The sequence below is a fragment of the Raphanus sativus genome, chromosome 9 (assembly GCF_000801105.2).
Source record: "Raphanus sativus cultivar WK10039 chromosome 9, ASM80110v3, whole genome shotgun sequence".
NCBI lineage: Eukaryota > Viridiplantae > Streptophyta > Magnoliopsida > Brassicales > Brassicaceae > Raphanus > Raphanus sativus.
In genome coordinates this window covers 12,297,273-12,323,622 of record NC_079519.1, presented here as the reverse complement: position 1 = coordinate 12,323,622, position 26,350 = coordinate 12,297,273, and the positions used below count along the sequence as shown (strand labels likewise).

At 31.7% G+C, this 26,350-nt stretch overlaps 2 protein-coding genes and 1 pseudogene across 2 annotated transcripts; 2 read left to right on the top strand and 1 right to left on the bottom strand.

Moving 5' to 3' along the window:
* The first annotated feature begins 7,599 nt into the window (after positions 1-7,599).
* Positions 7,600-11,147, top strand: LOC130500051 (uncharacterized). The gene is made up of 7 exons (XM_056994750.1): positions 7,600-7,897; positions 8,023-8,572; positions 8,829-8,983; positions 9,117-9,335; positions 9,412-10,364; positions 10,479-10,485; positions 10,567-11,147. Exons 1-7 carry the CDS (start codon positions 7,600-7,602, stop codon positions 11,145-11,147), a joined length of 2,763 nt encoding a protein of 920 aa, XP_056850730.1.
* A 2,860-nt stretch (positions 11,148-14,007) lies between these two features.
* On the top strand, positions 14,008-15,123 carry LOC130500050 (UPF0496 protein At5g66660-like). The gene is made up of 4 exons (XM_056994749.1): positions 14,008-14,246; positions 14,394-14,511; positions 14,590-14,681; positions 14,724-15,123. Exons 1-4 carry the CDS (start codon positions 14,008-14,010, stop codon positions 15,121-15,123), a joined length of 849 nt encoding a protein of 282 aa, XP_056850729.1.
* Positions 15,124-18,254: 3,131 nt separating this feature from the next.
* Positions 18,255-19,541, bottom strand: LOC130500049 (putative transmembrane protein At3g54730; annotated as a pseudogene).
* Positions 19,542-26,350: the final 6,809 nt, after the last annotated feature.

Here is a 26,350-nt window from a genome sequence, read left to right as displayed (position 1 = left end):
TCTCTCTCGAGATCCAAACATTAATGCTGAACATTACTTTTTTGAGTTAAGGTTCATGCTTTATTTTCTTTAGGAACTATGCACATTTGATCAAACTTCACAGTCTTCCTATTGTTATGTAAGTGATTTTTATCTTATAAAATATTTACAATGAATTATACTTGGAGTACTTCGAGGGAATAACCTGTCGTATATATTTTTTGCAGGTTTACGAAAAAGTAGAGAATCATACAGAGATTGAATTCCATCATAGACATCGATATCACAATATGATGACATTTATACACAGAGAGCAATATTCATTCGAAACAACGAAGACCAAGATAAATCCAAGTTTGTGTATTGGATGGAGAAATAACAAACAATACCTCAGGTAGTAAATCTAAAGTCTTCATATTGACGGTGTGTTTTGTAACTTTGTTTGGGATTCAAAAGCTAAATCATGGGCACCAAATATCCAGATTTGAAGTTTGCTACATATTAAGACCTAATTTGTCCAATTTATTGAAAATTAGTAACATTTTGTTTTATTTTAGACAAAATTTGGAGTTTTCTAAGTATTTATTAGAGATACAGCATCGTAATATTTGGTGCCACCTCCTCTAATATCCGAAGATCATTGATTTGTCGTTTACAAAGAAGGTGAATTACTTGACACCTATATTATGCCTAAGAAATTTTTTGAGTGTTTAAAATAAATGTCTTTTGTACCTATTACATGAGATCTTAATAATTATATTTTTAAGAAGATTTGATTGCAAATAAATTGCCTGCTAACGTCAATCATATTTATAACATTCAATCAATATTAAAGTAGTTTCATTGTGATAAGTTAATATATAATCTTACCATATATGAAACACCATTTACGGTTTCCGTTTGTTTTTGGAAGGTGAATTACTTTACCAAAAGTAATAGTATGAAATTTAAATGAATTATATTTCTTTTTGTATTATTACAAAAGATTTTTATCTTTCATTTTAGAAACCCGAGTAATTAAATGCCATCGCGACTAAAGTCAATTAATCCTATTAACTTTTATATTGAAAGTACCAAAGGAAAAATAGTTGTTATCAATTAATATTATGAATTTTGAAGATTGTGTCGACCTTTCATTTAAATTATTCCTTCATGGAAACACTATTTAGTAAATAACGTGTGTCACCAAATTCTATCTCTTATTGTTACAAGTTGTTAGTTTTTTTATAGAAATTTCAAAGACATATGTTCATGAACCTACAAAGGTTGTTAGGTCCTTTTTGTAGAAATTTTCAAGACATATGTAATCATAACTTTTTATAATACATTAACTACGTATATAGTATTATCTAAGTTAATCAGTAGTTTATATACTGAGGGATATGTTATTTGATTCTATATTATATAAATATTCAAATAAAACAAACAAAGTAGCAACTTAGAAAATTGAACGAAATAGATAAATAATCATGTAAAAACATAAGTACTTTTACATGCGTTTATAGATAATAACAGATGAAAACTCTCCCTTTAGTTGTTTTTACTCATAGCAAACTCAACAAATTGATTAAGCCTTTCATAGTAGTAACCATGGTTGCATACTCGACCACGTCTTTTCCTTGAGCGGCAACCACAGAGTGTCTCAAGGTTGGCACGAGCTATATAGTAGCCTTGATTCATGAAGTACGGGATATCAGTCAGAGATTTCTTGACTCTTTCCCAGCATTGATCGGAGGTTGAACGATTTTCCTTCCATCCCAGTTTATCCAAATACTTCTGACCTTTATGAAATCGTTCTACGGCAAGCAGTGACAAACCATAAAGATACGTACCGTCTATATAACCTCCATCCGATGATTGGCGTAAATGATATAGGCCTGCCTGCTCGTCTTCCTTTACGAACAATTGAAGAATGCCCTCAATATAGTGTGCCTCAGGGTTCCCACTCTCCAAGCATAGTTCCTGAACTCTATAAGGTGCTTAGACAGCATTTCGGTTGGTTGGCAGCAAAATATGACAAGGAAATGTTTCTGAAGTAGTTGGTGCGATCTGAGTTGGAGTGATCGTCATTTGAAGACGCAGAATCACGATGGATATGATGTCATAATTGTTTACCGATGCATCTTCTCCCATCTTCAAAGTAGTGTTTTTCTTCTCGGGAAGTTATATTCTTTTAATTAAGGTATTGTTTACTCGCAATTGATAATGAGAATGTTGTGAAAGTAATGTAGGAAGTTGTAGGATATTTATAAAGAATAATTTTATTTCTTACATGATGTGATTGAACGTGCCAAGAATGCTGTTTACGTGGAAGGAAAAAATTGTTACCAAGTTGTTATTACCAAGGATGCTAGAAGTACGTGCTAAAAAAGGAGAAGGGACGACACATGCAGAAGGGTCTACACCTTCTAGGCTAAAAGCTGTGGTAATTGTATTGTCATTTAATAAGAGGATATTGTCGTTGATTTTCTTGGCATGCACCAATAGTTAGCATCAAAATAAGTTATTTTAGTAATAAAAAATGTAGAAAGTAAAACATCAATTAGACCAATAATAGTTACATAATATATTTCTGCAGTTCTATAATTTTGCTTACTTAAATTAAGCTGTCAATTTAGGAAATGCACTAATGGTGTGATCGAAATAACTTTAGGAAGGCATATATTTTATGCCATTAACTATAATAAATGTTTCAAATTACTTCACCATTACTCCTCGCCATTCTCATATGTATAACAATATTTTGTTGCTCAAGGAAAATATTTACTTGACTTATTAATTTCATATATGCTCTTATAAGTATGAAATTATGTTTATATGCTCGACCATTGTGTAGATCATATTGAGCACAAAGAGGTTATAATATCCACTATATATATTCTCTGTTATTAAGTTATATAAACCTCCATGATTTTCATATTGATTTTTTGTATACAGAGAAATGGCAGTGACAACCGTGAAGAAATCCATATCTGAAATTATTGAATCAAATTCGGTAAATATTTCGTCCTTTTACTAAATTGACAAAATGTATTTTTGTATAAGGCAAAAGTAATTCTCAGCATCTAATTTTTTAATATGATTTGCCTTTCAATGCTGGTTTCATAGTCTGGAAAGTTTATGGTTGTTGCTAAAATCGAGGCCATTGATTTGGAAAACCATGGTACTACACGGCCTGCAAAGTTTGCACAGAAAAAATGGATAGACAATTAAATGGTATTGAGGGAGAGAATCAAAATATTCACCAGAACCCTCAATACAATTGCAAAAGATGTAGGAAAGGATTTTGATAATGGTATTAACTGGTAAGTTTATAGTTTTCAACCTTCCGGACTTTATACTCTCATTTTTGTTAAAAGTTCATATACTAATTAGCTTTTATACGATTAGTTACCACTTGGTTGTACGTGTTAGCGATGAATCAAATGTTGAAGCCAAGTTTGTGCTTTTCAACAATATCGCCGAGAAGCTAATAAGAAGACCTGCGTTTCAGTTGGTCGAAGAGGCTCCTCAGGTATTTGCTTCATTTTGAATAGGGGGATTAAAGAATATATTATGTCGATACTTTACATCGTAAATGAATAATTATGTTTTATAGGAAAATCCACATTTTGTACCACAATCTCTAACTGAATTGATTGGGAGGAAAATTCTATTTATGCTGACAATCGAATCTAATGGTCAAAAAGAACAAAATTCAGCATATGTTGTTGATTCAGTTGTTGACAATGCAGAAATAATCGAACTCTTTCATCCACATGTAAGTTTTGTTTTTACTCTTATATAAACTATTTTTAGTATATTTACATTTTCTAACAAAATTATTTATTTATGCAGCCACATGTTGTCATATTTCATGATTATGACTCGGATGACGAGTGATTATTAAAAGAATCGATGCTAATCCAAAATGAAGGAAGAAAGTTGAAGACATTATGCACTTGAAAGTGCAAGCGTTTAAGCTATTATTTGTTTTTGGCATTTTTTAAAACAATTTTATTATAAAAAACCATTATTTTCCTTTTGCGTTTTTTTACTTATCACAATGAATAATAAGTTGTTTTTATATAATTGGTTTATAAAACAACTACTATACCACTTTGGGAGAGATCATAGCACATTTAATCTTTAAAAATTTATCAAAAGAATAACCCAATCAGTTACAATTTAGATCCGAAAAAAGATTTTATGTCTAAGGTGAAAAATATTGGGGTTCTATATATGGTAAACTTACGAAAACAATCATTTACAATAAATGTACACAGCTAACAACAGATGATTCGTCAATTATAAAAATAGCAACTGTTTTCCGAAAAAATATCATATTCACTTACGCAAGGAATATAAACACGGTAAGAAATTAATACCAACTTTAGAATTGGCAACAAATGATTTTGCGTATATTTCAAATGATGGTAAAACCTAATGGTCATCAATCTATCTTTATTATATTGATTAAATATGTCGTCTTCTGAATTCTATAGTCTTCATTTTCTGTCAAACTATATAAGTTTGTTGAAGCCTTTTTCTAACTGCATTCGGAAAATTCTATAGTTAGAGTCCTGTTCTTACAAAAGACACAAGCAATATCTGAAAAGTCTGACGCATGAAGAGAAGTAATCCACTGGGAACAGACAGTGGGAAGAAACCACCGAAGATTAAAAAAATTGGTATGTTTTCCTTAAAATAAATATAAACCTTTATGAATATATTATAATTTTCGTACAACTGTGTATATATAACTGAGTATAGGTAACCGATTCGTATTGAAAATTTATACAAACAAAATAAAATTCTCTAAAACAAATATATTTCATAAGAAATTGGTAGACATTTTGAAGTGACACACTTTTAATAATGATTGTTTTTGCTGCCACACTTTGATAACATAGGTATCAATGACAAAGAGAATACTCCAAGGAGGAATGTAACACAAAAGTCATCCATCACAAACGTTTCACCAGAAACAACAATCAATCCTTTTAGAACGCCCTTTCATAATGTTACAAATCAAGTATTTCGACCCATCAATCCACAGCCATCGGAGCCTAAACCTGGATTAACACAGCAAGCTAGATCTGCGAGAAAGGAAATACTGAATAACAAAAGAACAATAGGCCTTACTACCACAAATAGAGGTTGCTCTCTTCTCGGTTTGATTTTCTGGACGTTGATTTTTGTTAATCTGCCAAAGAACAAAACATTTCTGACCATGATCTACGTTAAATTAAACAGTGACAAGGATTTTCAAGCCAACAAAGCCATCATTTGTACCAAATATCGGTAATAGTTTCTTTTCCAGTGCTACTTACGATTTTTCTATAGAACAATTATGCAAAAATTTCTCGATATTACATTTCTTATTTCCAAAGGTTATTGTACTTACGTCTGCAGGTACCTGTACTTCAACCCAAACTTCACTAAGTGTTTCAAATGGCAGTGGCTCTGTAACCAACATGGACCCATCGAGTATAGAAACCGGTAACTAATCACGGCCGATAACATAAGTTATTTTTGAAGTAGTATTATTTTAAAGAAATAGTATAGACAATAGTAATAATGGACTCTGATTCATAAAAAGTTTTTTATAATAAAACAATGTTATCTTTTAGCTTCAATTGGTAATCAAGAATCTATTATCGGGAGTACCAACATTTCCTTCAGGAAACGTAAGATAATTGGATCACCTCCATCGGTAAATTCAAAGACTAAACAAAAGAAAGGTAACAACGGGTTTTAAATAATAATGAAGGCATATATATTGTATTGTACTATATGTAAAGTGCGAGTAAACTTAAACATTTCCAAAAACAGCAAGGCCAGGTTCGAACATTACAGGACCATCGAGTTCTGGTCTTCCACCATTGTTTGAAACAGATTCAAATCCTGAAGATATTACTGACCCTGTTTTAATCCTAATAATATGATGACCCGCCAGCAATTTAAATGTTGTAGATGTTTACCAATTTCAGGAAATTCTAACATACTTACATTCGTTTATATGTTTAAATCAATCTTTTCCAGCTACTCAGTGTCCAAACCAAAACAAAACAAATGAATTCATTCCTCCACCAAGGTTCATCGTACAGGACCATCCTGAAGGTATAAACTCTTTTCCATCTATATACTTAGACATTTATTTATATTCATTGATGATATTCGATTTTATATGTTGTGATTTACTTTTGCACGCAGCTTATAATAATCGATATGAAATGGAGAGTGAGTCTGAAAATGAAGATGAATATGACGACAATCAGACTTACAGTGGCTATCCTGGTGGAGAGTCTTTGATAAACCCATCACCACAACATATCCCACAACAAGAAAATCATACCGTTACTTCATCTATTACTATCGGGTTACAAAAAAACGGTGATGACTTCAAAATTGTACAATCTCTTGATTATTTTTTATCCTAATGAAGTCATTTTTTATACAGGTTATTACGACAAAGGGGATCCAGTTTGGAATTGTAGGTTTTGTCAAGCATACATGTGGTATGGTGAAAGAATTGCAAAACGCCGTCGTAGCAAGAAACCTGTCTTCTCAATGTGTTGTAAACATGGAAAAGTTGTGCTTCCTCGGCTCGCGAATCCTCCAATGGAGTTAATGTATTTGTTATGCAAAGGAGACGAATTAAGTAAACATTATCGAGAGTTTATACGAGCTTACAATATGATGTTCTCTTTCACATCACTTGGGGGCAAGATAGATCATTCTATTAACAATGGTCGTAGACCATTTGTTTTCCGAATGTCCGGTGAGAACTATCATCGTATTTGTGATATAGTTCCCGAGCCTGGACAAGCTCCAAAATTCTCCCAGCTGTATATCATTGATACTTTAAATGAGATAAAAATTAGACTTGACGCTTATGCCGGGTAATTTTGTAGACTTTCTGAACTTATTATGACTATATTTTAGGAATTTGCATGTCTGTCTACAATTTTTTAACTTATTTTTGATTCTTAATATACTGTCCAGGTCTGACGGAGCTAGCGCTAAGAAAATAAGAGAACCACTTGTTCTTCTTCTGCAGAATATGTTAGATCAGTATAATCATCATGTTAAGGCTTTTAGGTCTGCAAGAGATAGGTTCGACGTGGAAGGATCAACAGGTTATAGGATGAGGTTGATTGAAAGTCGGCAATCTGATGGACGGATCCATAATCTGCCCACTGCAAATGAAGTTGCTGCTTTGATACGTGGAGATTTTGTTTTAAATATGGAGCCCGAGATATTGTTCTAGAGAGTACAAGTGGAAAGTTGCAAAGGATAAGTGAATTACATCCGGCGTATTTGCCTCTGCAGTATCCACTACTGTTTCCATATGGAGAGGATGGTTTTCGATTAAATATTCCAATTGGTTTTGAAGACACGGCTGGGAGAAAACGCAAAAATGTAACTATGCGTGAATACTTTGCATTTCGCATTTTAGAGAGGAAGGGGGAAGCACCCACGATTACGAGATCAGGAAGATTGTTTCATCAGTTCCTTGTGGACGCCTACACAATGATAGAATCGAGTAGACTGCGTTACTTATGGCTGAATCAGAAAAAACTCCGGTCAGTTAGTTATGATGCAATCTAGAAAGCAGCTGCAAAAGGCGGAGCTAAGATGGCTGAGCAAGGGAGCCGAATTTTCATCCCAGCAACTTTCACCGGAGGAAAACGTTATATGAAGCAGCATTACTACGATGCCATGGCTCTGTGCAAGTACTATGGATTTCCAGATATTTTCATCACTTTTACGTGCAATCCAAAATGGCCTGAAGTTACAAGGTATCTGAAAAAATATAACCTTACCACCGAAGACAGACCTGAAATATTGTGTAGAGTTTTCAAGATGAAACTCGATAATCTTATTGAGTTTTTGACAAAAAAGGACGGCTCCTTATTTGGCCCAGTTTCTGCAGGTAAATCTCCTAACAAATTTTCTCCAGTGATGCCGGTGTTTTTTGTTTTATTTTTCAAGGAACTACTTTACATAGTATTTTCATCAGTTAAAATGTTTAAAATGTTTTCTTTTCTGTTTTGTCAGTAATGTACACGATTGAGTTTCAGAAAAGAGGAATGCCACACGCTCATATTCTCGTCTTCATGCAAAATGGAGCCAAATTTCCAACAGCTGATCATATAGACACTATTATATCGGCTGAGATACCTGACAAGACGGTAGATCCAGACCTGTATGCAATCGTTGGGGATTGTATGATGCATGGTCCTTGCGGTCCAGCAAAGAAGGATAATGTATGTATGGTTAACGGTAAATGTTCTAAGATGTTTCCGAAACGACTAAACATCAGGACATCGATTGACGCAAATGGATTTCCAGCTTACATGCGTCGTATTGATGGTAGGTTCATTGAGAAAAATGGAATCAGATTAGACAATGGATATGTTGTACCTTACAATAGAAACCTCATGCTTCGATATCACGCGCATATGAATGTCGAGTGGTGCATCCAAACGCGTGTTGTTAAGTATCTTTTCAAATATATCCATAAGGGACCTGATTATGCTTCAGCTGCAATGGATAAAGAAGATGAAGATGGCGTCATCGACAAAATCAAAACATATTACGACTGCAGGTATTATTATATTTATTATTATTACTTAGTATCTATGTGTGCATGAACCGAAAATACATGCATAATCTATTAATATTAGTCTACATTATTAAAGTATACGCTTAGACAAATATATATACTATCGTATATGAAATTAAAAAAACTCAGTTTTTACAATTAAATAATTACATTATTAAAAATTTAATACTACTTTCTTTTACATTTTAAGGTCTCCGATTGTTGTTTCTAATTTATGTTTATCGTATTTCTATATTAGATATATAACTGCATGCGAGTCGTCGTGGCGGGTTCTTGCTTTTCCTACACATTTTCGTACTACTTCTGTAGAGAAACTTGGATTTCATCTCCCGGATCAGGAGCTGGTGTTTTTTGATGAAGATGGACCTATTGAGAATATCCTTCTAATTACAAGTAAAAAACACCCGTGCGGGCGCACGGGTTAGGATCTAGTATTTCTTAAGAGTAATGCTAAATTGGGTAAGAGGGCCGAAATCGTACGAGGATATAAGAACAGTTGATGGTGTTGTATATTCTACATACGAAGATGCTTGCTATGCTTTGGGTTTGATGGATGATGACAAGGAATACATAGAAGCTATCAAAGATTGTAGTGATAATAGTTCTGGCACGTATGCGAGGAAGCTTTTTTCGAGAATGTTGGTATCCAAAACATTATCTCAGCCTCATGTTGTGTGGGAAGCTACTTGGGAGTATCTAACCGACGATATTCTCTACAAGAAACGAAGACAAACTGGAAATCCCGGTGAGCTTTTTTCTTATTAAACGAAATATGTTTTAAATCAGGTCTCTCTTATTTAATTAATTTATCAAATTTTCAGAGTTGAACTTGACCATAGATCAGATCAAAAACATTGCTCTAACCGAGATCCAAAATCATTTGCTTAGTAATGGTCGTAGCCTCCAGAAATGGCCCCTAATGCCAAAGCCAGATGATTTTGGTTGTTACAACGGCAATCGCCTTATAGATGATGAGCTTAAGTATGTTGTGGAAGATCAGCTAAAGGAAAATGAAAGACTTATGGCGATGATAACAGATGAGCAAAGAGGGGTTTACAACGAGATTTTGGATGCAGTTTTAAATGATAGCGGTGGAGTGTTCTTTCTTTATGGTTATGGAGGCACAGGTAAAACCTTCGTATATAGAGCACTCTCATCAGCAATCCGATCTAGACGTATGATTGTTCTAAATACCGCATCCAGTGGAATTGCTGCATTATTGTTGGAAGGAGGTAGAACCGCACATTCCAGGTTTGGTATTCCGATAGATGCCGACGAGTTTACTACTTGCAAGAAAATGGAGCCAGGATCAGATCGTGCAGAATTAGTTAAAGCAGCAAAGCTCATTGTATGGGATGAGGCGCCTATGATGAGCAGACACTGTTTCGAGACTTTGGATCGTTCTATGCGTGATATTATAAGATCTTCTGAAGACAAACCTTTTGGAGGTAAAGTAGTTGTTTTCGGTGGAGATTTCAGACAGATTTTACCGGTTATACCTGGAGGTGGTAGAGCAGAGACTGTTTTGCAAGCTCTGAATTCGTCATATCTTTGGGAGCACTGCAAAGTTTTGAAGCTAACAAAAAACATGAGATTGCTCGCTGGTCTTACTGATGATGCAGCAAAAGACCTTCAATCCTTCTCAAAATGGATTTTGGATGTTGGAGATGGAAAAATAAATTTGCCAAACGACGGTCAAGTTGACATTGACATCCCTTCTGATCTGTTGATCAAAAATATTGGAGAAGATCCTATTCAGACTATTGCAAAGGAGGTTTATGGACAAGCTTTTCAAACCTCAGAAGATAAGGATTTGTATAGACATCGAGCCATTCTCACACCCACAAATGATGAAGTTGATAAAATAAATGATTACATGCTTTCGCAGTTGCCAGGTAACATTTGATTCTGTTTATTCTTATGTTCGACTAACTTTTTACATTATTCTAGAGTAAAGGATTTACACGTGCTTTCAGGTGAATACAAGGTTTACCTTAGCTCTGACAGTATAATCCCATCCGATGTTGATGTAGAAGAAAATGTTACCTATCCAACAGAGTTTTTGAACAGTGTTAGAGTGGCAGGAATGCCTAGACATAATTTGAAGCTGAAGGTTGGTGCTCCTATTATGTGTCTCCGTAACTTGGATTTGGTAGATGGCTTATGCAATGGTACTAGGCTAATTGTTACTCAGTTGCTCCCCCATGTCATAGACGGTAGAATTATAACTGGAAACAGTACTGCTGGAGACAAAGTCTGGATTCCTAGAATGTATGTCAGTCCACCTGACACAAAGTTTCCCTTTAGAATGCGTCGAAGACAGTTTCCCGTTACACTGGCTTTCGCGATGACCATCAACAAAAGTCAAGGTCAAACACTAGAAAGTGTTGGTTTGTTTTTGCCAAGGCCAGTGTTCTCTCATGGTCAGCTCTACGTTGCACTTTCAAGAGTTAAGTCGAGATCTGGATTAAAAATCCTAATAACTAGTAAAGAAAGGAAGGCCGAGACAAAAACATTGAATGTTGTCTACAAACAAGTTTTTCAAAATATTCCGTAGGGAGGGTACGTGATTGTTATTTATTTTTTTCCAGTATCTTTTTTAATATATATAAATTGTTACAATTGTTTATTTTTTGTATTGGCAGATGGGTGGTGATGACTATGAAGATCGATACTATTTCATTCTCGGAAAAAAGTGTTCTCACTATTTTGATCATGGTATGTTAATTTAATATTGTTTCCGGAGAAGATAAAATTTACAAATTTGTAAATCTTTTAAATTATACAAAAATACCCGTCCAATTTCTTACAAAATGATTTTTTTTTTCAGGTTTCTCATTGAAGTTGTTTTCTTTATCGAGAATTGTACTTCATACTTTATACAATTTATGGATAATATTTTCAATTTTATTATCTTTGCTTTTAATGTCTCTACATACATTTTACGCCTCAAGTTCATGCATACAATAATTTTCACCTAAAAAACTCATCACACCATATATACCATCCAATTCTAATTACTGATAATATAAAATATGTAGTCATCTCTAAATATATACTATTAATTATCGATTTCGAAATAAAAAATTGATGCCTAAACAAAATATTTTTTCCGAACATTGCAATTATACATATACACAATAACAACCTCTTGATACTGAAGTTACTTTGTTCCATCTCCTCCTTTTAAAATATTGACTACCATCATATGCACTCAGCCTGATGCTTTATTCCAAAATAGGTGTTCTTATGATATCAAATCTGTTACTTCCAAACCCGACCAGTATTTTGACCATATTTTGAAATTGTACATTGCCCGCACAGGGTGCGGGCCGGTCACCTAGTATATATTAAAGGAGAACCATTTTTAAAATTTTCCTTAACGGTGAATTGACAATGTATGACGTGGCTTAATGAGAAGCTTTTATTTAAGAAATCGCCTATGTGTTACGCAGAGAATGTTGATCACAAAATTATGCATTTAATGCAAACATTACTTTCCTTAAAAATCTAAACAGTTTTCAGGACATCATTTTTTACTCGAGTTTTATTCTTCCTGTTTCGAACCATCAAGAATATCACCGAAACTATCTGTTTCGAACCAAACTTGAGCTTCTTTCTTCCTCGATCACTTTCGAGTAGAAAATACAACTCGGATATATAGTCTGTTGCGAGTTATCAGCTTTACCTTCAATATAATTATCAACGAGAAGCAACTTGAGTTTCATGTAGCGATGACTATGGATGTAACTTCCAAATTCTATTATGAACACATGCGTTTTAAGAAACGATCGAAGAAACTTCGACGTAACCACCAAGGTTTTCTAACGTTACATTCCTTAAAAATCTAAACAATTCTCGGGACGTCATTCGACGTGTGAAGTTATATAACCAAAGGGGGAAAACGAAAAAAAAAAAAGAAATGAGAAAGGACGTGTGAAGATGGAGGCAGAGCTGATTCTAGAGTGAGAAATGAGGAAAGAAAAGAAAAAAAAGAGAAATCACTCAACGTGTGAAGACAGAAATAGCTCGGAGCAAAGACAAGAAGGAAACAAAGGTGGAGAAGATGAAGAAGTACACAGTTTCAGATGGACTTTCGAGAGAAAGATCCCGATCAGATATGAGTATGGGAGATCATTATATGGAGATTCACTTAATACATGACATGTCAGGGAAGCCACAGAAATTGACGTATTTGTCATTGGAGTAATGACTTTGTTGTGGTGAGCCTTGCTTCCTACGCAAGTATTAGAAGAAACAGCTCAAATCTGGGCTAAGTCAAAACGCAAAATATTATGGCCAAGCTGGAGTTCCGGAAAAAATAAGAAAGCTTCAGATCACTTTCAAGATATCTAGAAATTGTTATGTTGCAGAAAACTTTGGGAGATCATGGGAGGTTCGTATGTGTTCTAATCAGACTGAAAATTAGTGTACCTTTAAAGGACACTACATACTCAATTCAACTATTGCATGCCCAAAAATAAATATGAACCATCATCACTTTTGTTTAAAAAATTATTATGATTAAAAATATAGAGTTGAACAAAATCTGAATTAAAAAAACTGAACCAAATCCAATCTAAAAAGTAGTACTGAACTTTAACCAAAATTGGTTAGATATCCGAACGGGTTCAAATTTTGGTATTTCGAGAACTGAAACCGAATTGATCTGAACCGAAATATTCAGGTGTCCAAAATACCTGGTAATATATACAAATAAAGTACATGTTTAAAATAGCTAAACGATAAAAATACTTAAAATATCTATTGATTTTCTATCCAAATATTTAGGCTAAACCAGTTTTATGTTAATTTTAAATATTTTGGCATATATTATAGAAATTTATATGTTATATATTATTTTTATTTTTATAATTTTAGGAATTAAAAGTTTATATGAACTTTAATTTTTTTTAAACACAAACTAAACCTGCAAAGATCTGAACCGAACCAAACCGAATCCGTAAAGATCCGAACCGAACTGAACCAAACCATAACAAATGATACCCGAATGCCCATCTTTAGTCAAATGTAAAAAAGATTATCAATAACAAAATGAATATTGTTTATAATATTTTGAATACATCATAGTTAAAAACATTTATTCCCCGCAAGGCGCGGATTATCATCTAGTCTATAGATTCTTGTAGATCAGAGACATAAGTAATCTGGACATTCTGTTGTCTTGAGCAATATACCTATTCAACCATCTTGATATGCGTTAATCTTCTTTCTTTTTATTTGGGTCAAAATGTGTTATTCCTTGCTTTTAAGTATTAATTAGTAGATTATATTCGTGCAGTGCACGCCACCCTCAAGCTAGTTTTCTTGATGTTAACCTAAACTTGGTTTATGCTTTGCCCTAATTCTCTTGGTTTTTTTGTTCCTTTCCAGATTAGCTTCAGTACAATATGTCAATGCCGCCTGTTGGATTTTTCGCTGAACTACTGTTGAAATACTCAGGATGCGTGAGTTCTAAGAGGAGTGGAACTAGCACTTCACCTTTTAAGCCTTTCCTAACTGACAAGCTCCCAAACTACGCAGAAAACTACGTGAACTCTTACGTATGCGCTTGCCAAGACGACCCAGAGCTGAAATCCTTTGATTCTTCGCTTCACCTACAAACCAGCAATCTGATCCGCTCGTTCAGTGCTGGGCCAGACTAAAGATTTATCCCTATTCTGTGGGTATCTACGTGATCAGAGCGAAAATATGGCCAAGTTCATTATTTTTTTTTGTAACTAAAAACGGTTAAACCCGGGTCTATTAAAGACACAGACCTAACCCCCGGGTGGAGGTACAGCCCACGGATAGCCAAGTTCATTATTGACAGCAAAGAAGATGTGTTGAAGAACGAAGAACTAAAGTCTTTGGTTGATCTCTATTACGAAGAACTAAAGACTTTAAATCTCTTTAATACGGTGGATAAGTGCGTCAAGAAAGCAGAAATAACCCTACTGAACATTAGAGTCGCGATTAAGAAGTTTGAAAAATAGTAGATGGACATGGATCTTGGAGGAAACAAGAACTACGCGGATACGTTAAAGGAGCTGAATAAGGTTAAAGCTATGGGAGATCCTTTTGGTGACGAGTTCATGCAACAGTTCTAATCTGTCTACGTGGAGCAGCTTAGGCTTCTCGAGAAGTTCCCTGAGCTGCAAGTGGAGCTTGATAAGAAGCAGAAGGACGTAAAGAAAAGGAGGAAACTAGCGACTATAGTTTTCGGGGCTGCGTTTTTCTCATTTTCTGTCTTGTCAATGTATTTATGCATCGTAGTCGCACCTCCAGTGGTGGTTGCGGTTGCGCTTGGATTGACCAAAACGGTTGGAACCGCAGGGATATGGGTCTATGGGATGATGAAAGACTATGAGGAGGCTTTGGAGTCAAAGATAGATTTGTTACGATTGACGGAGAACAATACAAAAAGCAACATTGAAGCGATGAAGTCGATTAGAAACCTAGTAGAGAAGCTAATAATAAGTATCTCATCGATTTTGAAGACAGTGGAGAGACAAAAGATGAGGAAGACGTGAAACTTGTGGTGCAAAAAATCGTTAAGAAAGTAGACGGATTTGCTGGGAAGATCAAGGAAGTTGTTGAAAATGTGGGTAAGTGTAGCAAATTGGTTGCTTCGGGAAAAGCAAGAGTTCTGGAACACATAAACAGTTCGGTTTCATTGTAAGGGAAGCGGTAAGCTATCAATGTAAATTATAATAAAAGTTATTTATAGTTGATCAAAAAAAAGTTATTTATAAATATTTATAATATTTAAAAATCATTATAGATTAAAAATATTATAAACAAACAAATAATAAAAGAATTCTGAGATCATAATAATACATATTTTTGTTTTGAATTAAAATGGTAGAACCTTCACTATTCTTTGGTAAATAGCATTATATTTTAAATATTTATTTTGGTTTCAAATGTTTAGTTTTATATTAGATAATATATATAGTACATTATTTATTATTATATAAATGTGCACATTACAATATATATATATATATCGAAGAAAAAGGACATAGAAGAATTATTATCAAGAAAGAGTTATTTTTTATCTGTGGCGAAGATAAATCCGCTAATATGTTTTATCCTATAAAATATTCGGATTGTGTAATACATTTTCTACTATACAAACAACATTAAGAATCCTGTAACGCAACTAATGTACACAATTATTATTTACATATGCAAATAATTTGAAGTCATATATCTCAACCCAATTAGCTTCTTTCTAAAAGTATTCTCTTAGAACGACAACATGTAAAGTTGCTTCAGATGTTACTCTCTACAGTTACATATATAAACACGATAAATTGCACTTGAATATGATAAATTAAACTGAATGTCATTAGAAAATAAGAAAAAGTTGATTTCTTATCTCATAAAAGCATGATAAAATCGTAACATTTTGGTATGCTCTTAGAGTCTTATAGGCACAACAACAAAATCAAACCAGCCAAAATATTTCATTTATATAAATAATTCTTCTACCAACAAAATATATTGAACTATTTATGTATACATATATATATATATATATATATATATATATATATATATATATAATTTGAGAATGTGGAAAGTACCATTTCCCATTAACATTTTAACATAAAATACACATAAAATACACACTAAATACCCACCATTTTAATCAAATATATTGCAAGCATTCATACTCCAGTCACATGACGCCATCAACAAATACTCTTTTTGTTCTAAGCTGAAAGGTTCAGAAAATGGAAAAAATTATATTTTACCAATTTTTAATAAAAAATTATAGTTCCTAATTTATTAGTTTAATAGAACTCTGTATTTATAATCCTTTTTAGTTTCTATTTTATTATTTTATTGAATTGTGCTCTGTTTAATTCTTATAATTTGAGTGTAAATAAATGTATTAATTTTTATATATCAGTTTATATAGTTTATGCTGAAACTACAAATAAAAAGAAAATATACATGAAGTATAAAAGTTGTATTGTTAGTTTTCTTCTAAATGGAGTCTATCTATAATTTTTAATATTTTAATGTAATTTTAATTTTAAAAGTTTAGTGTTACATTTAAAACATATATAATATATCCCATTACATATAAAAACGTTTGTTATCTTTACATTGTTTTTAAAATATTTACTTTATTTTTTAAATATTTGGTTTTTATATTATATGCAAACCGATATTTTGTGGTTTGTCTTCTTAATTTTTAATTTATTTCCATTAAAAATTTTATTATAAACAAAATCATTTTAGCTTTTTGTGTTTAACTAAATTTGTTAATACAATTAAAATAAGTTGAATAAAGAAAAATTCTATTTTTATATGCTAGCATAGATCTTTTTAATCGTTTTAAGACATTTATTTTCAGTTCTGGTATATTTTTTGTTAAGTTGTTTTATATTAAATTTCACATTCAGACTCTATTAGATTTTTATTTTTATATCAGTATTTTATTACGGTTTAGTTCTTTAAAAAAGTTATATATATATACAGCTTTTTTCCCTACATTTATTCCGATACAATGTTTATATCAGTATCATAAAGTCATTTTCTTTTGTTTGGAGAATTAGGTGGCAAATCTATTTTCAAATATATGAATTCATTAACAGTATTTTATATAAACATTTATATTCTGAAATATTATTGGTTGAAGCAGGGTTAAAATAAATAACTAATTATTTTTTTATTAAAATCTTTGATATTTTTTTCTTTTTAATAATTTAATATTTAATATGCGTGTATAATCTAAAAAAATAACTAATGAAAAAGAAGAGAGCAGTACATATAATGAAATTGATTAAAGTTATGGTCGATTGAGTTTAACACCAAAAAACATAAATTATTTACTAAGTCCTTTCTCAAATAAAGGAAAACATGAATTATTTTTTCTTTAATACTCTCTCCATTCCTAAATGTAGAATGTTTTAAAGAACTTTGATGTTCCAATATATAAGATGTTTTCATTTTTCTAGATAACTTTTATTTTATTAAAAACTGTATGACCAATCATATATAACTATCTACTAGCTGTTTTCTGCATCATGTGCAGCAATAAAATTTTAGATTTAAATTATATTTAAAAATAAAAATTTGTTAATATTTTAAAAATAGAAATCTATTAAACATAAAACTAAGATAAAATAAATAATTCAATTTATTAAAATTATATTTTAGTTATATTTAAAATCCTAATTTAAATAGATTTGTATAAATAAAATAAAATTGATATTATTCTTTATAATTATCAAATATAAATCTAAATAAAATTTCTAAAATTTTGTAGATATCAAAAGAAATAAATTATATTATGATTTAAAATTTAATTTTTTAGAAAAGACTGTATAAAATTTGAAAATCTTGTTTAATAATAAAATTGTATGATTTTAAAAATATATTTAAATAATATTTAAAAAATTAAAATTTTTTTCATTATATTATTTAGTGACATTTGAAAAGATTGATTTTAGTGATGATTTATGAGTTATTACCATATTATCTAAAGTTACCAAAAATTAAAGTTAACATTAAATGTAGTATGCCATGTCACATTTTAGCATGAGCTATGTCATCAATTCTGGTATGCCATGTCATATTTTTTTGGTGAAAATGAATGTGAAGATGACATGTGTAAAATCACTTCACAAATAATTTCTAGGGGATTTTATAATTGCTTGAATACCATTAATTTGTAGTTGTTTTTTTTGTTCAAACCAACTTCCACTAATAAAACTACTCCATCAAAGGAGGAATTGTTCAACATAAACAATAACACAGCCACAATAGCTAAAGAAACCGCTGTATCAAAAGCAAACCGGATAACACAAACATAGATAAAAGAAAACATAACACACAAGCAACTTAAATGTGAAACACCATGAGTGCTGAGTGAGATGAAGCCACGGGAATTGGAGAACACACTCAGTGAACTGCTACCCGAACATGCTGCAGCAACAAATGCATAGAAGGCAGCAAGGAACTTGGCTAAAGAGGTGATCAAGCACCATCTTGATGAGCCTTGGAATTGTGTGGAAACCTGCAACCATAGTGGGCTGTAGAGTTGCAAGAACCACCACGGCCAGACAAACAAGTCTGAAAATACGAAGCCAAGGTTGGCTTTTTTAACTCCATCTCTAATATTTTTGAGTTGTAGACCTGAAACATCAGAGAAGACTACCAACATACAAATATATTGTGATGAGCTCAAAAAGAGATTTCGAACAACAACCTCATGCTGAGGTAAGTGAGCCTCATACTGAGGTAAGTGAACCTCATACTGAGGTAAGTGAAGGCAAAACAAGTGCCTAGCTAGCAGCTTCATAATGAGTAAAACAATGACTGACAAGAAGCATAAGATCCTCATACTGAGGTAACTGAGCCTCGTACTGAGGTAAGTGAAGGCAAAACAAGTGCCTAACAGCTTCATAATGAGTAAAACAATGACTGACAAGAAGCATAAGATCCTCATATTGAGGTAATGGTCGTGAATGGTTTCTTATATGGAGGACAGGGAATCCAAATCTAAGGTAGGGTCCATCCCAAATAGAAACATCTAGAGGGGTCACAAGGGTCATACCTTTCCAAGTTATGCCTAACAGGAAGAAAAAACGAATTTTCCCCCATATGAAATTATAGATCTGAAATCTGCAATCATCGGTAGGAAGAAGCAGAGGCTTGACAAGGTTCACTCCAAGAGAAACAATCAGCAACAGACTGAGTCAGATGTTGTTGTAGAATGAAGAGGAGACCTCGCAGCTGCTAAGGTGAAACAATGGCAGAGGAAAGAGGACAGATCCAGTGCGAGAGTTTCAGAAGCGTCGGGAGGATCTGGAGGGTCTGGAGCAGAGACCCCAGTGAGTAGATCTAGAAGAAAAACAAATGGCAGCGGCTCAGGAGGTGGGGGGAGGAGCAACAGTGACTCTGAACCATGAAGGAGCAGCATCGAAACCATTGAAGAAAGGAAGAGGAGGGAGAAAGAACAGGTTCTCACCGGTGGACGAGAGGCCACACCGACGGCGGCAGACTAAGGTGAAGAAACCCTAATCGCCTTGGAGTCGCATAGAGAGAGAAACAACTTTTTTAGTAGGTGGATTGGGTTTATACTTTATACCATTATTTGTAGTTTAAACTCTATTTTCTAGACAAAAAATGATTTTGTCTTAATATGTGTGTTTTAACCTAAACATCTTATATTTACGAACAGAGGGAGTATGTTTGTTTGCATATAAGGGAGTTCAGAGTGGTAATGTACAGGGACGGAAATATAAACATGTGCCTACTTATCATGTGTTCGGGCAGTTACGGAACATCACTTGTTCCCAAGCCGTACTATGACATTTGATTCAATTTCTTGATTAACATACGGAACACTCTAGTTTAGACTTTAGAACATAGAATTTATGTTTAATGACGTTCTATGCAATGCTGTAATTGAACTTTAATTTTTAGTCAGTTATGAGTTGAGACTGTTTGTGGCTTTGTCTAACTAAGTCGAAACTGTGGTCAGCCAAACGATAAATCTCTTTGTTCTTTATTGTGAATAAGTTGGGGAGGCTGTACACGGGCATGTTAGGAAAAACGAATTTCTGTGTGACCGTTGCTGGAACAAATCAGTCAGTGTAATCCAAATCTGCTAATATGCGAAGAAAGAGACTTTTCGACATGTTACTGTTCTCATTATCTGTATACGGGGCTGTTATATTTCACAAATACCATGTGAAATTAACATGTAAAAAGAATAAGTAACCAAATGGATTCAAAAATGAATCCCTAAGATGTTCAGTTAAGATTTTGACAACAATTTGACAATTATGAGTTAATTCACCGGCTTTAGATTGAAACGAAGATGATAATGGGTTTTGTGAACAAGATTACCTTAGCATCGATGAGAAACATATTTACCCATCAGCTCTCTACTGCGTTTAACGTTCTGAGCTTCCAAAAATCTGAGCAGTGGCACCTCGACGGTGGAAAAACAGCGGCTTGCAAATCAGGGAGAAGAACGGATGAGTTAGTCATAAAACTGAAAAATAAGTACCAGACTGTTTTTTTGGAATTGAGAGGATGATGTTCATGAGATGAGGACAAACCTTTATATAGGTGAATAAACCTGGGAGAGAATTAGAAGCATTGAATGATTAATTATGCTTGTTGTCAGTCAAAGGAATAAAATGGTTCTTAATGACAATGAATGGATGAATCCGTAACGTTTTGGTGGAGAAGAATGTAAGGCGAACAGACGCGAATCAAGATCGACATAGTGATTCCTCAGGCAGTTTTTTTCTCACACAACCTCAATAAACTCCATTAATGGCGATATTTTTTAATGGTGATGGATCCGGCTCGAGAAGAGCCATAGATGACGAAGACAGTCGATGAAGACGATTAAACCTAGGTATCGTTGCAGAGAAAAAGCTGTTGAATTTAGCGTGAAAGAAGCCCAAATTAAAGCCCATATGACGCAGAAATAACTCAGCACACACCGTTTCACTTAATCGCCACGTGTCAGCATGGCAGAGCTCTAATTGTTACGCTGGCATCTGATGTGGAGGGTCTCAGGAAAGAAAGAACTCTTCTTTATATAAATAGATATTTACTAGCGCGGATATGAATTTTCGGTAAGCTATCAATGTTTTTTGTTAATCCTAAATGATGTATTTAAATATTTGATTGTATTATATTGTCTTCTTGTTATAATTTTTTTTCGTGTTAAACCATGTATTTTATGACGAATACTCGACAACAAAAGAACAAATTTGAGATATATATATATGTATTTAGAAAATGATATACACTATATGAAAACAATATTCTTATAGGTTAAAAATATAAATAAATAAATATGAATTAGGATGTTATATTAAAAATTATAAATTAGGTATACATGTTTATAGAAAATATAATGAATTTTAAAAATTTATATGTTAGTTTTTAAAATATAAAAATAGGATATACAAATCGAGATCGACTAATTAATAAATAGGATAGTTTTTAGGAATCAAATCTATTTTTATAATTAGCAAAACTTTTGGATATAGTTCTAAATTGGATATCACATTGAATATATTATATTTTGATTAATTGACGATATTATGTTTTGATTGAGTATTTATTGATTTGGTTTATTTAGAAAGTTAAGCTAAATTTTATAGGTGGTTTAAATTTGAATAAATTCATGTATATGTACGTATATCATAAACCAAAATCTATAGGATGGTTTAGGAAATCGATAGGTTTAGATGATTGTTTTGTGGACTTTACTTGTTTTAGTTATCTCTATTCGCATCATCACAGATAACATTCTTTTAGGTATAATGCACATACAACATTATTTTAGATGTCTCTATCCGCAAGTACATTATTGTTCATGGCACATGTCGAGTTGATTCTCTATATTGGTTTATGGGTTTAATCTTCTGTGTTACGTGATTTCTTTTTTTTTTTTTAAATGTTGTTGGACGTATTATAATCATGGCTTCGGACAACTATACTTCTTCAATGGATCGATGCAGCAACGAATCAGTAAATGATTGGGCTGAGTCGAGCCGTAAACGTCTGGAGACTCATGAAACGAGTCAATCCTTATCATCAGTACATCAATAGATCGAACTAGTTTCACAACGACTAGATAAGCATGACACTTTTCACAGCCAACAAGACGGCCATACTGGAAATCGACTGATTGGCTACGATCATTCTAATCTCTTTTCGCAAAAATAATATGATCTCTGCAACAAACTCGAGATCTATGGAGAACCAGTTTTTGACATCTATGTTGACGAGTATATTATATTGGAGTTTGAAGTATGCTGGTCTAACGGTAACCATCGTATTGATAAGATACAGATATTCTTTGTGTTAGTTTCGATATTTCAGGAACGTTGTTGTAACAGAGTATTAGATAATATAGATTGACTCTCCTTGAGATGCATATATGTAAAGCTCGTATGCGATCAATAAGAATACAGAAATTTCCACAACCTTTGATTCTCTTTATATTATGTTATTAACAATTACAAGGATCAGATTTCAAAATTTGGATTGATGATGTTGTAAAAGGATTTAAAGTGGTATTTTATATTGAATAAATTTTATTGTGATGTGAAGTTTTTTTTATAAATTTATTTTATATACAATTTTAATTTGTTAATCTTTTTTCCTAAAGTCATTTTTTTACAATTTTAAATGGTTAGTAAACTATTATATTACTCTTTTAATAAATATTTACATATTTAAATACAAATATTCCAATAATTTATGAAATTTTTAAATTAGAAGAAGAAAAGGAAAAATATAATAATCATATTTTTAATATATATTCATATGAAGAAAATATTTGGAATTGTTTTAAAAGAAATGAAATTAGATTGAATAGCCCAAGTAGAAATATATGGAAATTGGACACATGACTATTCGGCCCAAATGGCCCAATCTTTTTGGATTTCTACCGACAAAGTCTTTGGTTATCTCACCAATCACCATCGATATAAAAAAAAACAGAAAATGAAAGTTTTTTTTTTGCTGTCGACGTTTTTTTTTCGATTTCCATGGCAATTCGAAGATAGAAAAATCAAAAACACATGCTGGTCATATTTTTATGGCGATTTCCATGGCGATTTAAAGACGAAAACGATTGCTTGAAGAGGTGAATATGATTTGAAAACAAAGTCAAACCTCATCCGATCAAGGACTTCCCCCATTCCGATCTCTTAAAGTTCTGTTCTCTAACTTTTTCTGTATATGACCAGCATGGGTTTTTGATACTTTACAAAACTCTTCCGTTTGGGCCTATATTCACTAAATACCCAACGTCCAATAAGAGGCAAAATTGTGCAAGCATAATTAACGTAAATACCCTTAATGAAGTCAGTAATATGTATAGTAAACGGTGGAAATGAAAGGGCATTGTAGGGGAAAAACCAATAGGATCCTACTTTAATAGTATATTAGATTTTTGATCCGCGCACCCGCGCGGGTGTAGGTTTTTGATAATTACAAATAAATTTCACAACACAACAATTTAATGGTTTCATAAGTCTTATGGTTTGATTTGTGATACTTTAGTTTATTATTCAGACCATATATTTTAAATTTTTTATAAATTTAAAATGGAGAAATTTTATTTTTACCTTTTATTGGTATCGTTAATCATGTTTACCTTCACTAAAGAAAGATTTTAAAAATATCTTATAACTTTCCAAATTCGAACTTTTTAAAATGTTTTCTCCGATTTTTCCTTTTTTGCAATCTTTTAAAAATTAAAAAAATATTTTTGAATCTATCTTGATTTTTTTATAAAAAAATATTTAGATATTTATTTATATATTTATTAAAATTATATACCCCGCATTTTAAATTTTTTTCCTCAACTCTAAATCTTAAGTCTAGATTAGTTAACCCTAAATTTATAAGTGTTTATTTATCTCTTTAAAAATGAGGATAAATATGGTTAAGGTAAACATAAAATGTGTTATTAGGAATGTGGTAGATTTAGCAATTTTCATTTAAAGTTCTATCAATTTATTTTATATCATCTATGCAGTTAATTTTCTGACCATATAAAATAAAAAAATCAATATAAATTTATACAGAAAGTAAAATTTAAATAATTTTTATATGAAAGTTAATTTGATCTTTAATAGCATTGGCTAACAGAATCTACATTTTCTATTAATTTCATATTTATTTACATTAGGATATACTATTTGATTTGATTTCATTATGCATTATCCAGTAAATACATTAACATTATGGTCCAAAAAATATAATTGATTTCCGAAAGCTAGAGGTTAAATAGAATACTATAAGTAACTCGATTATCAGTTGAGATATGAATGATAATATATGTATTTGAATTAATTAATATTCATTCCTTTTAGATTAAATTATCATAGTTATCAGAATATTTTTATGTCTAAATAAGCCAAACGTGATTTGCAAGTTTATATGTAGATTGTGTTGGTTGTATTCTTCTTAGATGGTTGCGTAATAATAGGAATTTTTTAAAGAATATTATCAATGTTAGGAATCAAAGGAGTTAAATTTGTTTTGATTTAGTGCACCAATAATATCTAATGATATATTGGTTTTAATTCTGTAGATCAATAACCGAGCCTTATTTTGTATGGAAACACGTTTGTTTTGAATTTTGCAGACCAAACTAAACAAAGACATTGGTATTTACATGGTTAAGAATTTACAGAATTTGTTTTTTTATGTTGTGAACCAAACTATGTATATACAAAATGTTGGATAATAATTCAGACGAACATAGAAATATTGGTATTTTATGTAGTGGACCGTGTATTAAAACATGTGTGTTTTGATTTCTGCAAACAAAATTAAACCGAGTCATAAATAGTTGGTGGCACATTTAAGTTTAACTCGATTAAGTGAAGCGACATAACCGGTCAAAATCATACCGAGTCATATTTAACTCTGGTTTTAAGTGAAACGTGCTTGTCAAAATTAAACCAAGTCTTATTTCACTCCGTTTTAAGTGCACGTTAATTTATAAGACAGTTTGTTAAGTCAAAAACGACTGTGTATAAGCATAGTGGCATATAATGGTAAATATTAAGAAAAATTTAGGGTTAAGTACTATTTGTACTTCAGTTTTAATAGTATAGATTTGTACTTCAGTTTTAATAGATTGGATGGCATATAATGGTAAACTAGGATAAGACCTGCGCCTTGCGCAGGGTGAATATATATGAAAATTATTTAAGAAATATTGTATAGAAAAATAAAATTTATATTCTTTTTCGAATAAATATTTTTTGGCTCTTAAACATTTTTCAAAATTTTTGGGTTAATTACATAACTTGTTTACTGATGAACTGATCGTATTTTTAAAAATATTTTAGATAAAAGAATCACTTATCGTATAAGAATCTGACGTTTAAGCCAAAAAATCTCAGGCCTACTATTTAGTCACAATGAAACTATGACAACTCGTCATGATTTAGCGATTTAAAAGTTAATTATGTTTATGAGAAGTTTATGTGCCAAATCCGTTTGTCTTCATTCTCTTTTTTTTTTGTCGCTTTTTCATTTTGGTTATTACTCGATATAAATCTTGATTTTGTAGTTTATTCTCATTTCGTTCTTTTCTTTTGACATGAGATTTAGAAAATGTAAGATTTAAAATTATTAAAGAGATATATACTTAGGTTAAGATCCGCGCCTCGCAGAATAAATATTTGATATTTATTACTTATTTAATGTTTTCTGCATATTATGAAATAATAAAATATTAATTATATTTAAAATAACTAAAAAAAATTATTATTATATAATAAATTGGCATGCTCATATAAATTAAACAACCACTCTTGTTTATTCGCAATCAATCAGTCTTATCTATAGTATATGATATATAATTAAATTTAAATGATATTAACATAGATATATAGTATATTTTTAATATAAATATTTATTAAATGAAGTTTCTACTCATATATATTTATGATTGTTTGCATATTCGTGTAACAAAATTTTACACCAACGATTTTTTTTTTAATGTGAGATATTTAGTGGTTTCAATAATTTATAATCATTGAAAAATGAATATCTAAAAATTAAAATATTAACTTTTCAATATATGTTCAATGCAAATATCAAAATATAAGTATATATTTTCATATGATGTATAATTTTAATTAAATTATATGATATGATATATATATATATATATATATAAATGATATGATATATATAAACATAAACATCTATTAAATTAAAATTATTTATTCATATGGT

Coding starts and splice junctions, on each gene's coding strand:
- LOC130500051 (XM_056994750.1), top strand. CDS start 7,600: ATGGCTGAGCAAGGGAGCCGAATTTTCATCCCAGCAACTTTCACCGGA. Junction 8,984..9,116: donor GAATATCCTTCTAATTACAA/GTAAAAAACACC, acceptor CTACATACGAAG/ATGCTTGCTATGCTTTGGGT. Junction 9,336..9,411: donor AAGACAAACTGGAAATCCCG/GTGAGCTTTTTT, acceptor TCAAATTTTCAG/AGTTGAACTTGACCATAGAT.
- LOC130500050 (XM_056994749.1), top strand. CDS start 14,008: ATGCCGCCTGTTGGATTTTTCGCTGAACTACTGTTGAAATACTCAGGA. Junction 14,247..14,393: donor ATCCGCTCGTTCAGTGCTGG/GCCAGACTAAAG, acceptor GTGGAGGTACAG/CCCACGGATAGCCAAGTTCA. Junction 14,512..14,589: donor CTTTAAATCTCTTTAATACG/GTGGATAAGTGC, acceptor GAAAAATAGTAG/ATGGACATGGATCTTGGAGG.